Here is a 16,012-nt window from a genome sequence, read left to right on the forward strand (position 1 = left end):
GGCTTTAATATTTATACTCACATAGTCAGCGTTTTTTAACTCATAATTTTGAAATGTTTGCACATTCTGCACTGATTATTCTCATTCAAATTAATAGAAATAAGAAATAAGAAATAATAAATAATAAATAATAAATAATAAATAATAAATAATAAATAATAAACAATAAATAATAAATAATAAATAATAAATAATAAAATAGCTGATGTAGCTTGGTTCCTTTCTGCTGAAAGGGGGGAAATATTGCAGGCGCGAACAAAAATGCCATTAAGAGAGAGAGAAATCTTTGGAGAGAAGAAACTCTCTCTTTTTTCATGCCACCTTCTCCACTTTCTGGAGAGAGAAATAAATTCTAGGATCCAATTTGGAATTTCGAATGTTCTGGTTTTTCTTTCTCTCCTTATTTTTTAGCTTCAGCAGTGTATATCCTGATTTAAAATTGAATTCTTATCTGCTTTGTATGGAACTTTATTTCTTTTAATCGTTTTTTTTTTCTATCGCCACCATTGAGACTAATCAATTTAAATCTATTTTCAGGTGAAAATGGCACCCTGCCACCTGCAACTAACGTGGGTGTTCGGAAGTTGAGATCAAAGAACTATGCATCACCTGACTGTGGAGCAAAAGTCGTGGCTGCCAATCCTGAAGCGAAAAGTCCAGGCCTTGTTTTGTCCCCTTCTCGTGATGAATACCTTCTCAATACATGCAACAGTCGCATTTGGTTTGTTGTTGAACTATGCGAAGCCATCCAAGCCAAAAAGGTTTGTTCGATATTTATCATTTTAGGAAGAATCTCACGATTTCCTCTAGAGTGTTCCTTCATTTCTGCTCTTTTTCGCTTTGGGGCTGTTCATAAATTACTTAACGCTGTGAGGGGAGGGAGGGTCTTCAAACTTTTGTGACGGAGCGTGACAAGTAGTGATGAGTGTGGAGCTCAGTGTTACATAATAGCCATCCATTACATCCATTTCTATAGGTTTAAATGACAGATCGATCGATATATCGCGAAGCCTGCCACGCCACTGGAGTTATGCCCACCCTTTTTTTTGGCTAGATTCTTTTGAGTTTTTTTGTGAAAGGGCGAATGTCTCGTAATTATTTTAAGGGTGTCTAGACCAGCGTTACGATTGCGTTACATGGGGTGAGTGGGTGTAAAAAATTCAGTTTACACTGTAGACATTTAGTATCACTTTTCAGTCTGTATTTTTACAGATATTGTTATGTCATTATAACATTTGCCTTCAGAGAAAGCTACATTTTTCCTGAAGATAAAGCATAATCCAGGACATTTTCTTATAATATTTCTCAATGGATATTTGAGTGGTTCAAATTGAACTGATCCGTATATCTTAAGCGTAAAGGACACAAGAATTAATGTAATTGAAATAAGTCCCAATAATGCTTTGAATTGCTTCCCAAGTGATCATCAAATACAGCATCCTATTAAAGCAGAAACTGAAAGTCATTGATTTTCACCAAAATAAATTCTTGGATTTTGATGTATGAAATTTCAACTCAACGTTCTGATTCTAGGTTGAACTAGCGAATTTTGAACTTTTTTCATCTTCACCCAAGAACTTCTCCGTTTCGGTGTCGGATCGTTTTCCAACAAGAGATTGGACCCTGGTTGGACACTTGACTGCCAAAGATGAGAGGGTCGTGCAGAGTTTCAACTTGCAACATTTTCAGTTTGCGAAATATGTTCGCGTTGAGCTGCATTCTCACTACGGAGCAGAACATTTCTGTCCTATTTCTCTTTTTCGTGTTTATGGCACCAGTGAGATAGAGGTAAGTGTAAATTCACTAAAGAATTTGGTTACAAAATATAGGGTTTGGATAATATACTTTTAAAATATTCTGAAAACAAGGGTAATTAAGAAGGAAAGGACATTAATTTAAGATCGGAATCACTATAAATGAAAAAACTCAAACTTTACTTACATTGACTATTTTGACAATGTTGTTTCGGAAAATGATTCATGCAAGGAAATTTTGAGTTTCTTAGTTACTAGCGATTTTGATCCTTTTTAGTATTTTTTATTTTTATTGGATTCTAATGCTGCAAAGCAGTAAGAGGTTTGTTTTGCTCAAACTGACTCTCTGTACGTAGGCCCGATTGGGTGTATGGCTGTGTCCAGTATAATTAAATAGACAAAGAGATAGCATAAATACGTTTTGTTTTCTGTTGGTGTAAGTTATTCTTTGAAGGCTTTCTTAAAATAGGCATCAATAAGAAATATAATCCCATCATCATTCCGAAACTTTAACTATTTTTCTTTTCATTATTAAGAATTTTTTTTAAAATTTCTTTTTGTGAGATTATAAATATGTAATGAGATCTCCTGGGAAAAAGTTCAAAAGAAAGGTGATTGTCTATGCTATGTTTGAACCTTTGCCAAAGAGATACATTATTTTTTCTGCTGTGCTACAAGTGTAGATTTTCTTGACCAATTATTTCTAAGATTTTCAATCGGAATGTATGTTTTAATACAATATTACCTCACTAGATGAAATTTAAAAGTAAGAGAACTTGATCAGAATGAGCTGCTTATGTAGTATAAATTGTATATCTGAGGTTTTGGATTAACTTACTTAGTAGTGGACTTAGTTTGCTCAGTAGTTACAATGTTCTTTCATAGCATTCTTACAATTGTTTTTATATTTTTTGTATCTCGTGTGTTTTTAGGTTCTTGATACTGTGGACGAACCTCAAATCGTCGCCATTGCTGATGATGATGACGATGAAGATGGTGAGAAAACATCAGAAGAGCCCTCAGAAGAGAATGATGGGAAAAATGGCTCAAAAAATTTGTTTGGCACCGCTCGTGATGCTGTAATGAGTATTGTGAAGAAAGCAGCACAAGCGCTTGGATCAACCTCTCAAAATCGAGAAGGGTTGCCGATGAATATGACTCATCCTCGCCCATTTTCTCACACCTGCACCACGCCTAGTCATATAATTGTTTGTGATAATTGCACAGAGCAACTTTTCAATAGGTAAAATATGCTCTTTATCATACTTATCCTCCAAATTGATTTGCTTACATTTTATGAACAACTGATATCACTCATTGTTATTCCAGTGGATAGCCTTAGGGGCAAAGTATGAGTTGAAAACTATACTACCTGAACTTGTATCAAAATGTTATGTTAATGAAATGTTCTGTTTTATTTCTGTGGATGAAAACCTATTTAATTTTATATTCGCTCAATTTTAGTTTTGAAAATATATCAGTTCTCTATGTCTATGAACTTCACCAATCCAGGCACTTATCTCCAAGTCATTTTTTCCCCATAAAATGCTACCGAATAGAGTCTTCCTTAGAGACTGAAAGAAGTTTGAAAAGCAGCAGATTTAAAGGCATTCTTATTTGAGGCTTTGAGTACAAAAACGGCTTTTTTTAAGTGTAAATCAAACAGGGAAAAGTGTTTCTAAGTCCCCAAAGCCTTTACAAATGTAGCAAAATAATAAAAAAAGTTTCACTAGGTATTTATTTATGTTTACTTTAGATGTAACTGAAGTAATAATCGGTAGGTTAAAAATAGAGCCAATTAGAGTGCTTCATCAGTGACTCAGGATGTCCATAGAGACCGTTTTTCCAATGTGCTGATGAGGCAATGCCTTCTAGTCTTACAATCTGTCGCACACTGAATAGGTTTTTTTGTGGTATGGTAAACATGAAAGTTATGTCTGTTAAATTCACAATACAGAAAAGAGAATAAAATAATTTTTAGTATCTCAGGACCCCTTTCATATGTGAGCTTCTACATCTTACAAGCCAACTTCAGTGACAGTGTCTCTTTGTACGAAGTCATGGATTTGTAAACTGGTAAAACCTTTTATTACTTGTGAAGCTTAATATATTTAAATTTTTCTCATTATGCTTTGCTAATTTAATTTTAATTTTTCTTCTGTATTTACAGAGTCTACAATTTGATCAGCTGTAACGGAAAAGCTCTGGATGACCTCATCAGTTCAAGCTTAATTTACAATACCCTAACTTACAGCGATGTTTGCAAAGACTACGGGTTAGACTTTTCCTCTCTCAGATCCAGAATCAGCGATTTTGAGCTACGTGATAAAGAATCTTATCTATCAAACATTAGTTCCTACCTATCTATTATGTTACCAAACCACTATCTAGCTGCTGCCTGTAATTTTGTCGCAGTCAAAGAGAAGAAAGTAGTTTTAAATGTTAGCGATGAATATGTACTTAAAGTGATCGCCTCTCAACAACCAGAGGGTTGCACAACGAAGGATGAGTTGGAGGTGATGCTGCCTGAACTTGCATCTACATGTTCTGTAGATGAACCGCAAAAGGCGTCATCCAGTGCCATTGTACAACCGGAACTTCCTCAGGCTCAACCGGATGTACTTCAAAGCACAGCAGAAGTAAACCCATCACTAGTAGCGCAGATTAAACCGACAAAAACTCAAAGCAATGAGGTCGAACTGAGCAGCCAAAACAAATCTGATGCAGGAAGCAAGGAAGAAATGGCCATGGAAGCATCTGTTATAGTCTCAAAACCTCGTGAAGCAGAAAATCAGTCTGATCCTTCTACTCTGCCCAAAACATCAGGTAATTTTCCATAAGTTTTAAAGTCCTCGTCTCAATCCATCCATAAAACACTTATTGCAATTATAGTTAATATAGAATTTTTGTTGAGAGATCAAAATATTAAACGTGAGAATGCCTCAGAACGTATTGAAAGAGAGAAAATAAAAAGAAAGGAAGATTGCTGATTTTATTTTAACATTGAAAGAGCGTATCACACATCCTCATCTTCTTCATCTAATCATCTAATTAATTAAATCTTTAATTTATCTAAATCTTCTAATTTCTTTAAGTCGGTGAATTTATCGTCCACATTGTATGAACGGATCTTATGTTATGTTTGCCATTTTTTTCATCTTTGCGATTGAATAATGTGTTTCGAATGTAAAAAAGTTCTGGAAAAACTAATTATCATAAGATATATAAGATAAATCATGAGTTGAATCTGCTTGTGAGAAATCGTATGTTACTAACATATTTTCAGAATTGTTGTTGTTTCTTGTGCCCTACAACACTCATTAAGAAAGTCAGTTTTCTTGTTAAAGTATTATACTTGTGAGTCTTTAAGTAAAATTATTCTGCATTACTAATATCATAGAACAGCTTGAGTTGTTAAGTTACAATACGCATATCCTAAAACAGTGCATTGGGCTTGGGATATTTTTGTATGAGCCAATTCAAATAGGTGATTGGTTTAAACAGTTCTTTAAACGATTACCTGGTTGAGAATATTTTCCTTCAAATTTTTACTGACGCAAAATTTCAAGTTCTCATCACAACTCAAGACCTAAGCTGACGGAGAGAATTGGCATAGTTTTTAAATCAGACTGCATTTTTAATCAGTTCTTTATTTATTACACTTTGGAGACTCATTCAATGTTAATTTTTCAGCTGAATTGGAAATGGAAGAGAACATTGCAAACTCGACAGATAGAAGTGCTGAAACAATGGAGGAACCAATAGAATCAATTGATTCTGAGACATATGACAAACTTTTCTCTGACTTGGATGAGCCCGAAGAAGCATCAGCCTCAGCTCTACCCTCAGAACCGCCGCCTGTTCAAAAAGAATCCGTTTTTGTGCGGCTTGCAAATCGCATTAAGGTATTTTAATTTTGTGTATGAGATAGAAAAAATGCAAAGTACCCTACATAAATATATTCTCCTTCCATGCTTTTTTGTACCAGGGCTTCATGTATATTCATACATGTCAAAAAATCATGTGAAAAAAAGGAACTGTGTTCAAAAACTGAAATATATGTACCAAAAATCTCTGCAACGCTTTACCTCTGCGTTGCATCCAGGATGCGTAATTAATTCCATAGCAGATCTGTAGATAGTATTTTTACAACTTGTGAGTATCATGATGACACACCGTGATTTTCACCCTTTTAGGACACCTTAGCTGAATAGGGTCATGACATATAATTTGACTGATTTTATACGGAATTCATCTGCTTTTTTTCCCCTTAATAAAGTTACTTCTCTCGTCAATCTCAAAATTTTTAATCCACCTGAATATCAATCCAGCCAAAGATACTTTCGCCATTAAACATAAAATGACTTGATACTCTCATAAGGAATTTTTTAAGTACTTAGATACAAGTTCTGTAGACACATGTGCAATAGCATCTTCTATTTCTTCAGAAAATGTAAAGCATACGTATTAGCCACTAGGTGGAGAGTAAAATAGTATATTGAATAAACTCACGTAAACCAAAGATTGAATGAATGGATCAGTCAAGTTCATGAAAATTGAAGTTTTGCCCTTCTTTGTTCTCTTCAGTCTTCTTTCAGTCTTTTCTATGAAGTTCCTGGCTATTTAACCTGAAGTTTATTAATATTAGGTATTCTATTTATTAATCATGCATTATTTTCATTTTTTTGTGGTAAATTTTTTTCTTTTAATTTTGTATTTTAATTTCAATTCTTGTTTTTTACCTTCTTTTAGGCATTAGAAAGGAACATGTCCTTGAGTGGGCAATACTTAGAAGAATTGAGTCGAAGGTATAAGAAGCAAGTTGAAGAAATGCAACGTGCATTGACTGCGTCAATTGAAGAGAGACGCCGGGTCGAAGAAAAAGAATATCATCAGTCATTACAGTTAGAGATCTTAACAAACAGAGTTGACGCACTTACTGAATCAGTCAAAACACTACTAGAAGAAAGAAATTCTTGGACCTACAAGGTAGGTGCAGTTTCAATCCTCAAAGAACCCCCTTGATTTTATCTATTGCCTTAAATTCCTCTGTCTATAAATATCTTTGCCCTCGGAAAGCAAACTAGCCTGTTGCATAAAAAAATCCTGACAAGTGCTCAGTAATTGAAGACTAAAGGGACCACATTTTTTTTTCAAATAAAGTAATTTTGAACTATCAAGATTTTGAAGCGTAGAGAGCAGTCCCGAAAAAAAAAAGAAGCAAAGCGATTTTTAAACGAGCCCTATTTTTTAAGGTAGGGTGGACAACTGCTCTTCACCTCAAAATCATGTGCTTCTTAAGCTTCTAACTTTAAATTCATAGTGTTAACTTGGTGGCAACAATCCTCTTTTCTTAATAATACAACACGCAAAAATTGATCTTTTTTAAAAACTGAAGCTCCTTTTTACTACCTGAAGTTTCGCTGTTTTTGCAAGTTAGACCCATAACTAACCATTTAATTTAAATTAACCTTTTACTAAATTTTGCCTTGCCCTATAAGTAAAATCTTAGTATCCCTCCCTTGTTTGCTAAAGTGCTGTTACAAGTACATGACTAACGGGCAGATGTTTTGTTTTCTGTTTTCAGGCCTCTATGATCGGACAGCATAGTGTCCTTATTTTTGTAGAAGTAGCTATATTCATAGGATTCCTCCTCCTTTGTCGATGGATTCCTGAGGTGGAAGTTTCAAAACGAAAAATTAGTGTTGGTTTACGTCGCAACCAGTCTTACCATGTTCGGCGGAAATCATTTGACAGTATTGCCACCTCTTCTCATGTGAGAAAGAGGAGGCCCAGTGAAGAAGCCTTGCGTATAGCAGGTATGTTTCTTAACCAATGAATTTTTTCTTCAACAGCTTACAGTGTTCAGGAAATCCCTCAAATTATCATATTGATGACTCATTGTAGAAATTGCGTACTTTGGTAGTGTTCTTTCTTTTGCACTCTTAAAATAAATTCAAAAGTAAGAAAATCTGCTGACATGTAATATCATCTGGCAAAATCTCCCATTTAAACACAAGTATTGTAGCAGATAAAGTAGTCTGGTCATATCTCCTCTGATAATTGTTCATTCTAGAAACCAAGGATATTTTCATGCTCAGTTCACTCAGTAGTTTCCTCTCAAACATGAAATTCAAAAAATTTCTGACACCTTCAAATTATGAATTGATCCATTTTAAATGGAGGGGCTTGGAGGATAAGGCGCTTAAGTGCAGTATTTGCTATTTCGAGAAACATGCGTTTGAAGTTTTGAAATTACATGGACCATCAAGGTAGAAAGAAAGTTAAAGCTGACTTTTTGGTGCTTAAAAATTGGAATTTGGGAGCGAATTTTTCACAGAATATGCATCATGACTAGTTTTACTCGAAAATCTCATTTTTTTCAAAAACTGCACTTATGTTCCTTGTCCTCCTAACCCCTCAAATTATGTTACGGTATGACAACTTATATTTTTAATATGCTTTCAGGAACTGCTCACCAAGACTTACTAATTAGTGAAACTAGTCAAAATCAAGTGATGAAAACCGAAGTGAAAAAGAGGAGAAGAAAAAAGAGAGATCTGGCGAAATCAGCCAGCAGTAGTTCCATTCTTACCTCTGCAGTCTCTACTCCTCCGACTGCTGTCAAGTCAGGCCCTGACCAGATATTCGGGAATAAATCAGCGCCTGCAGATTACGGTGTTCGGTGGCACGACCAGACTCCATGGCAGAACGAGTACCCTCCGTCTGCACTATCTGCAGCGGAGCAAGATATTACTCCTGTTGGACACCGACAACTAGTGTCGCCCATCTTTATCAAGACTGCTCTCTCTAGTAGGAACCAAAGAACTAGTCAGATTAGCATATCAGATCCTGCTCCTACTAATGGGGCCCAGTCCTCGGAGTCGGAACTCACGCCCTCTCATTCAAATGTATCGGACAGTCAATCCAGCAATTCCACTCCGATTAAAGACAGGAAGAAAACTGTCGGATTCAAGAAAATAGTTAGGAAATTCTTTTAGAACTTTTTTTGTTGTTTTGCTGTGAGACTTTTCAGTTATTTCACTAAGGTAATGTTAAATGGATTACATTTTGTAATTCAAAACTATAATTCCTGGCTCATCTGTAAGAACACTCATGTGCACAGTGAAACTAATGGTACATATGTTGTTTCCAAACTGAGATAGAAATTGTAGTTTCTAATTGCAAAATGTAGTTCAAATCAGGGATGTACATAGACTTCTAAGGGGGAATTGAGTTTTTTTTATCTCTCAGATCAAAGCTGGAGGCATTAATTTTACAAAGTTTGTTCTAACTTGTAGATAATTTTCTTTTATCTTTTTTTCCCATCAATTTTAAGTAGCTCCCAGCGGCTAATCCTGGGTATAACCCTCTATGGCATGAATTAATTTTGGGTTCCGATTCTAGGGGACACAAATCTATGCTATAGCTTTTGCAGGAGCATAGAGTCCCAAATTTTCTGCTCAAAATTTTGATAATAATTTTTTCAAAAGGAAAAAATTGATAAAAACTTGCAAACACATGCCACAGAAAAGTACATGATTCAATTTTTGAAAAACCAAAAAACGTGTTGTAACGAATAAGTAACACTATGCTGTGCAAGGTTAAGCCTCAATCCCCCACTTTACACCTAGTCTGAGGAGGCCCATGTTTAGGTTGCCTGACTAAGAATTGGCCCCCAGGACCTTCTGATTATAGGGTTAAAACATGTTTACCCCATAAGGTAGACTTGCCTTGCACTCTTTTACTGAAGAATCGATGTTTAATTAAATGTAATGAAGGCAAATTTGCATGATAACTTGACATTTTAATATATTTGGATTACATTGTGCAATAAAGAACCACTATTTCTGGTCCATTTTAGAAACAACATACATGCCATTGGTTTCGTTGTGCAGATGTGTGCTTTAATGGGAGAGCCAGAGATTGTAGTTCCTTATTGCAAAATGTAACCCATTTACACTCCTAGTGGTATTTAAGCATTTGCAGTTGGAAGACCTGTCTGCATTTGTTTGCGTTTTTTCGTGAGGAATAATCCCAAAAATGCACTCAAACACCTCCAAATTTTTGTCTTGTTTGTTTTTAATTTATTTTTTTGTATTTTTCTTGTCTTTTTTTTGTTTCAAAGGGTTTAAGCAATGATACTTAAAATCTTTTGAATCTTTAAGACATCTAGAGAAATTAAATCAATGCTCAAAATATGCGTGTTTAGCATGTGGATGACTGAAGTAAAAAAGTGTGTATCACTTTTCGATTTTGCAAAATCTCAGATCATGTCGTATTTTTTTTAAAGGAAACGAACCAGAGTACCTCTTTGTAATTGCCTGTGAATATTATTAAATGAGTGATGAAAATGCACCCAAAATGTTAAGAAAACCTGTTGATTAGTTCCTTTTAAAAAAATAAAATGTACGAGCGGAAATTTTTAATTGGAGGTACACATTTTTAGATTTTAGCTTTCGATATTTAGAAAATTTTTAGTTATAGTCTGATAAAAATATGAGAATTCTCACCTTGAACATTGTTACTCGAGCAGTTTGCCCCTGTTTACTATTTTTTTAGGACCATTATGAAAGTCTCGTTCACTCTTATTTTTACCCTGCTTTTAGTTCAACCTAGATGAGAAATCATTTAGTTGCTTGATTATCTGTGTAATGAGCCAGAAATCTTTGGTACAAACTACAAATCAGGCATTCTTGTAAAATAGATAGTATAAAGTAAGGGATAATACTTCTTTAAAAACCAAAAATTTCCTCTCTTTGATATATGCTAGAAAGAACTTAATTTACAACTACATACTAGTTATATGTGTATTACCTCAAACTGTGAATTTGCAGAATGGAAGAGAGAAGGTATGATATGAGGTATAAAATTTGATGTGACGAGATGATATGATTAATTTGGCTCTGTTGAACTCTTAGTGGCTCAATAGAAACACAATAGCATGAACAGTATCACTAAAAGTTATGAAATAACTTTGTTAAAATAAAGAAGCTGAATGTGTGACAAAATTAGCTTTTATAAGTGCAGATTTTGGGCTTTTGATTTTGAAAAAATCCCCGTTTAATGTGATATCTGATACTCTATTTTATGATTATATTTCTATTGTTCATTACTGATGGAGCTTTTCCAAGTATTCAGTTCAGAATCCAGTTTAGGTGCGAAAATGCCCTTTTTCAAAAATTTCAAAGTTTAAACTTAATTTTCCCTATGAAATTTTTTCGTGAGAGGGAACGTTCTCAAACTGGAAAGACTTAACCTCCAGTCAGGGGTATAATTAGTATTCAAAGCACTCACCATGTAAACACAGCTTACAGTACTTATCCTCTGACCAATACTTTCCTCCATGATTCTGAAGTCGAAAGAGAATGATGCCAACACCAATCAATATTTGTAGTACAATCTGAATTGGAAAAAAAGTAACTTTGAAAAGCTCTTTTCTGCTATGACATTTTATATTTCTGTCGTGTCAAATTTTATTTATTTTAGAATCACTGTCCATAATTCAAGTTGAAGTACATATGCTTAATTTGTAACATTGCATTTCTCCCCTACTGAAAATATCCATATTTTTAGTATAACCGCCTTTTATACAGCACCCTGATTCTCTGCAATTGTTTATTCTCTTAAGTTGTTGTATAAAAATTTTCATTGAGAATATTTGATAGGATCTCTGATGAAAAATGGAATGTAAGCACACTTTCAGAAGCAATGCAGTGCATGTAAAATACATGTTGTTCAGCTTGAGTTATTGAGTCATATTTGTACAAAGTTGCATGTTTTTTTTTTTTGTTGAGTGGAAAATATACCAAAAATGTTGATGTTTTAAAATCAAAATTTAATTTTCATCCAATATTCTCCTGTTTTCATTTGTTGGTAGATAGATCAGCAGTTTATCTATTTAAGCTTTCAACGATTTAATTTTTTCCCCTCTCTCTCTTTCATCTATCTATTCATAGGCAGAAAACTTTTATCCGTTTTTTTGTCAGTTTCAACAATTATGAGCAACTCATGTTGGAGCTTTGGGGCCAAAGCAGATGTTCTTACTTTGTTCTGAATATTTCTTTTTGCAGCGTGTACATATTATTTATTTATGATGCAATCATGTACAATACTTAATTATTTAAGCTAGTTATTTTTTACTTATTTATAATGTAAATGTATTTCGAGATGATAATCTTGAAATCTCAACAAGAAAATATTCCTGTTCGTTTGTAAGTGAATTGTAAATAGTTATTTATTATCTCCATCTGGATGAGTGTTTCATTTGTAATTTAACTTTTGTTTCAGTCCTTTTTCATTTTGTAAGAAGTCCTTAAATTATAAAAGTTGATTGTTATTTTCTATTCTGCTGATTAAGTTCAATTGATTCCTGAACCCTCAAGTCCGGAGAAAAAATATTACAGTTTTGAAAACCTACACTTGTTTTAAAACCTCTTCTAAATTGAAGGAGGCTCAATAATTTTAAAATTTTGGAGTCTGCGGTGACAGAAAACTTTTTACTTGTATTACTTCATACAATTGCTGAAAAATTATCGATCGATATTGAATTATCCTGCTTCAAAGATAAAGAGGAATTTTGGGAAGTTCACAAGCAAAGAAACTTTTTTTAAAACTTGAATAATTCATGAGCCAATCAAGGTATCAAAATCTCTTAATCTCTATAAAGTCCTCACCCAAAAATCTGTGCATGAGGTCACAATGATTTCAACTACTTAAAACTATTCTTAAAGTACATCTTGTGGAAAATTTGCTTCCAAATTTTAATTTTTAAGCATCAGAAAATGAGTTTGATATCTCTGTCTACCGTAATGCTCCAATGTAATTTTGAAACTTTAAACCCGTATTTCTTTAAATAGCAAAAGCTGCATTTTATGCACCTTGTCCTCCAAGCCCTTCAATCAATGTCTTTCAAAGCATACGAACATTTTGCTGCAGAATACACACAGATTAAGTTTCCAAATTTAAAAAAGATAGAGCAAATTGATAGTCGTATGTATTTGTGTCCATTGTACTCTTAATTTTCAGACTTCAAAATTTCTGAAATTTTGAAACGCTCAGATTTTTTCGATAGACTTTCGTCTTCATAGCAGTTACGTCTGTCGATAGATCTACTTACCGATCTCTGTCGGCAATGCGATCCTGCAAATAGTGAGTAGGCTGATCGACTAGTAAAAAAAAAATAAAAATCAGACAATAACATAAAATGGAAAGGCAAAGAAGGAAAAGTAAAAGGGTGAGTAGAGTGAAGAATGAGAATGCTCTGAATTTATCCTGATCAGGCTGCATTATAAGAAAATTCTTCTTAAACTTTGTTTTTACTATCATCTACATCGGGTCTACAAGAATGAATTGATGAGCTGGTTAAATGCTTATCTCTAGATTTCCTATCTAAATCTGACCAGCTAATAAAATCCTAATTTACTTTTATAATAATAAGAGGGAGGCAGGCAAAAGATAAGACTTCACAAGGTCGGACAAAGTCTAGACATGTCCTCAAACAAGATTTAGGATCTAAATCGAAAGTTCTCCGATCGAGCTGAAACAAAGCTCGCTGAGTTCGATTTTTAGGTTTAAATATTGTCACGATTCCGCTGGACCACGCAAGCGTAATATAGTCGCGGATCAAAGATCATTAAAAATGGTCAAAAACACTCGTTTCTCGGCTTGAAAAGTGCCTCGAGACCACGCGCAATCGATTCCTTGCCTCGAAATACGTAAGATTCAACATTAATCTCGAAAATTTTTTCCCCGTCCAAAATTTAGAAAAATCGACAGGAGTTTACATGGACTAACTTTTTAGGGTCAAAATCGAAAGTTCTCCGATCGGGCTGAAACCAAGCTAGTCCTTTTGTAAATGATCCGCTAAGTCCGATTTTCAGGTCCAAAAAGCTCCACGAGTCCGCTGGACCGAGCGATCGGCGAAAAACGCGCGTTCAATGAACTCTCACCAAAGGGTCAAAAACAACTCGGCATGCTGCGCGATGCGGAGCGGCGCGGCGGGCAGCCGGACAGCGCGAAACGCGCATTGGCGCCTACAAACCTAAAGGGATACTTCAAGCATTGCGCAATGCGTGAAGTATCCCTTTAGGCTTGTAGGCGCCTCGCCAGTGCGCGTTTTGTGCTAGTAGTACGGTGCCCCGCTCTCTGCTAGACTCTTAAGTTTAAACTCTTGGAGTCAGCGTTTTTCAACCCGTGATTTTGAAATGTTTGCACACTCTGCATAGATTATTCTCACTTAAATTGACGGAAAAAAGACGTATTAAAGGAAAATATAATGTGTGTTTTCTAAACTTTTTTTCTTTGACTTAGACCTCTTGAAAATGATCCGCTGAGTTCGAATTTTAGGTCCAAAAAGCTCCACGTGTCCGCTGGACCGAGCGATCGGCGAAAAACGCGAATTCAATGAACTTTCACCTAAGGGTCAAAAACACTCGTTTTTCAGTGTTTGTTCCTCGGCCCAGAGAGCTTCGCCGAGCCTCGGGGCCCTGCGCAAATCGTTTCAAACTACGTACGACTCGACACTTATCTTAAAATTAGTTTTTCCGACCAAAATTGAGAAAAATCGACAGGGGACACATGGGCACATGGACTAACTTTTTAGGGTCAAAATCGGAAGATCTCCGATCGGGCTGAAACTAAGCCAGTCCGCTTGGAAATGATCCGCTGAGTCCGATTTTCAGGTCCGAAAAGCTCCACGAGTCCGCTGGAGGGTACGAGATGTGAATAATCAAATAATACTTAATTGCAAAATAAATTAAATATTCTCGTTGCGCTGATGTGCTACTCGGCACGGCATATCGACGGTGAAACTACCAAACCACGTATCTCGTTTGCGATGTTTAAAAATCTACGCTCGCATTTTATTTTTTTGAAGTCGACCAAATCAATATCATTCCTTGAAATTTTCACAGAATTTTCTCCGCACAAAGAGGAAAAATCACATAAATTTTCAAGACTAGACGTTAAGTAGTTTTTCATTTAAAAAATAAAGTATGACAGGAAGTCTGCGACGTCGCAAACCGAGGTACGTGGTTTGGTAGTTTCACCGTCGATATGTTGAATGGAGTATATCGGTGAGGGGAGGGGGGGAGTTTGCAGTTTATCGGGAGGTAGTTGAAGAGAAGAAAGATTCAACGAAAAAGAATAATATCATCGTGCGTTTTTACCTGTGACCATGTTTTTATGCATTTGTCTATTTTTAGTATTTTTCTACTCTAGCGTTCAAGTCTCCAAACATGCACATGTTCTTAAAGGTGTTCAAATAAAAATTTTACGTATCACGTGAAATAGTAATCAAATTTTCCGTCTGAAAAGTTCCTTGAGTCCTGTGGAGCGCATGATCTGCGTATTATTGAACGTATCTCTGCCAAATGGAACTATGTGCATTAAGACATGAGCCCTGAGACCCATAAGGATACATGCATAACAGGGCTCACGTCATGATGCACATAGTTCTGAGTCAATATGAGAAGTCGGACGAAATTGGGGAACTTTAAAATCTCGTAACTCCATTATTCAAATACGTGGAGGTCTTAAAAGTGGTTTCAGTGGTTTTCTCGTAAAAATTACTTTAGATAGCACCCCTCAAACTTTAAAATTTCGCAAAATTAACAACTAATTTTGCTATTTTAGTAAAGAAAATCAAGTCCGACCTCTCTCATTGACTCGATTCGCTGTGAGCAGCTCCAACTGTTATGCTGTATGTACGTATGCTCATTTTAATTCCGTGCTACGGAGAATTTTCAGTTCAGGGACGAAAACTATTCTGCCTCTCCAAGGAAAAACGCCGCATGAAAGTTCAGTTTTGACCGCATTGCATTTGATAAAAAACAGAGTTTTTGGAAAATTTCCAATAATTTTCTTTCACTTTTTCAGAGAAGTTTGTGTGCAATTTGAACCAAATCATCTCAAACTTTCGAAGAAGAGCATTCAAAACTCTCCGTAAAAATGATACTTCGTCGAGAGACATTTAGCAACAGTCGGGAGTCCATATCGACGGTGAAACTACCAAACCACGTATCTCGGTTTGCGACGTCGCAGACTTCCTGTCATACTTTATTTTTTAAATGAAAAACTACTTAACGTCCAGTCTTGAAAATTTCTGTGATTATTCCTCTTCGTGCGGAGAAAATTCTGTGAAAATTTCAAGGAATGATATTGATTTGGTCTACTTCAAAAAAATAAAATGTGAGCGTAGATTTTTAAACACCGAAAACGAAATACGTGGTTTTGTAGTTTCACCGTCGATATGCGTT

At 35.2% G+C, this 16,012-nt stretch overlaps 1 protein-coding gene across 3 annotated transcripts in view; it reads left to right on the forward strand.

Annotated features, from left to right (window-relative positions):
- LOC109029628 (SUN domain-containing ossification factor) overlaps nucleotides 1-12,100 on the forward strand; it is a 65,203-nt gene extending 53,103 nt beyond the window's left edge. For all 3 annotated transcript variants that reach the window (XM_019040170.2, XM_019040172.2, XM_019040171.2), the window contains 8 exons: nucleotides 538-761; nucleotides 1,534-1,788; nucleotides 2,687-2,997; nucleotides 3,925-4,580; nucleotides 5,448-5,659; nucleotides 6,507-6,743; nucleotides 7,342-7,573; nucleotides 8,223-12,100. In XM_019040170.2, the coding sequence (XP_018895715.1) occupies nucleotides 538-761; nucleotides 1,534-1,788; nucleotides 2,687-2,997; nucleotides 3,925-4,580; nucleotides 5,448-5,659; nucleotides 6,507-6,743; nucleotides 7,342-7,573; nucleotides 8,223-8,755 (2,660 nt within the window). In that variant the 3' untranslated portion in view covers nucleotides 8,756-12,100. The remainder of the gene's footprint in view (nucleotides 1-537; nucleotides 762-1,533; nucleotides 1,789-2,686; nucleotides 2,998-3,924; nucleotides 4,581-5,447; nucleotides 5,660-6,506; nucleotides 6,744-7,341; nucleotides 7,574-8,222) is intronic.
- Nucleotides 12,101-16,012: the final 3,912 nt, after the last annotated feature.

The sequence above is a fragment of the Bemisia tabaci genome, chromosome 7, assembly GCF_918797505.1.
Source record: "Bemisia tabaci chromosome 7, PGI_BMITA_v3".
Lineage (NCBI taxonomy): Eukaryota > Metazoa > Arthropoda > Insecta > Hemiptera > Aleyrodidae > Bemisia > Bemisia tabaci.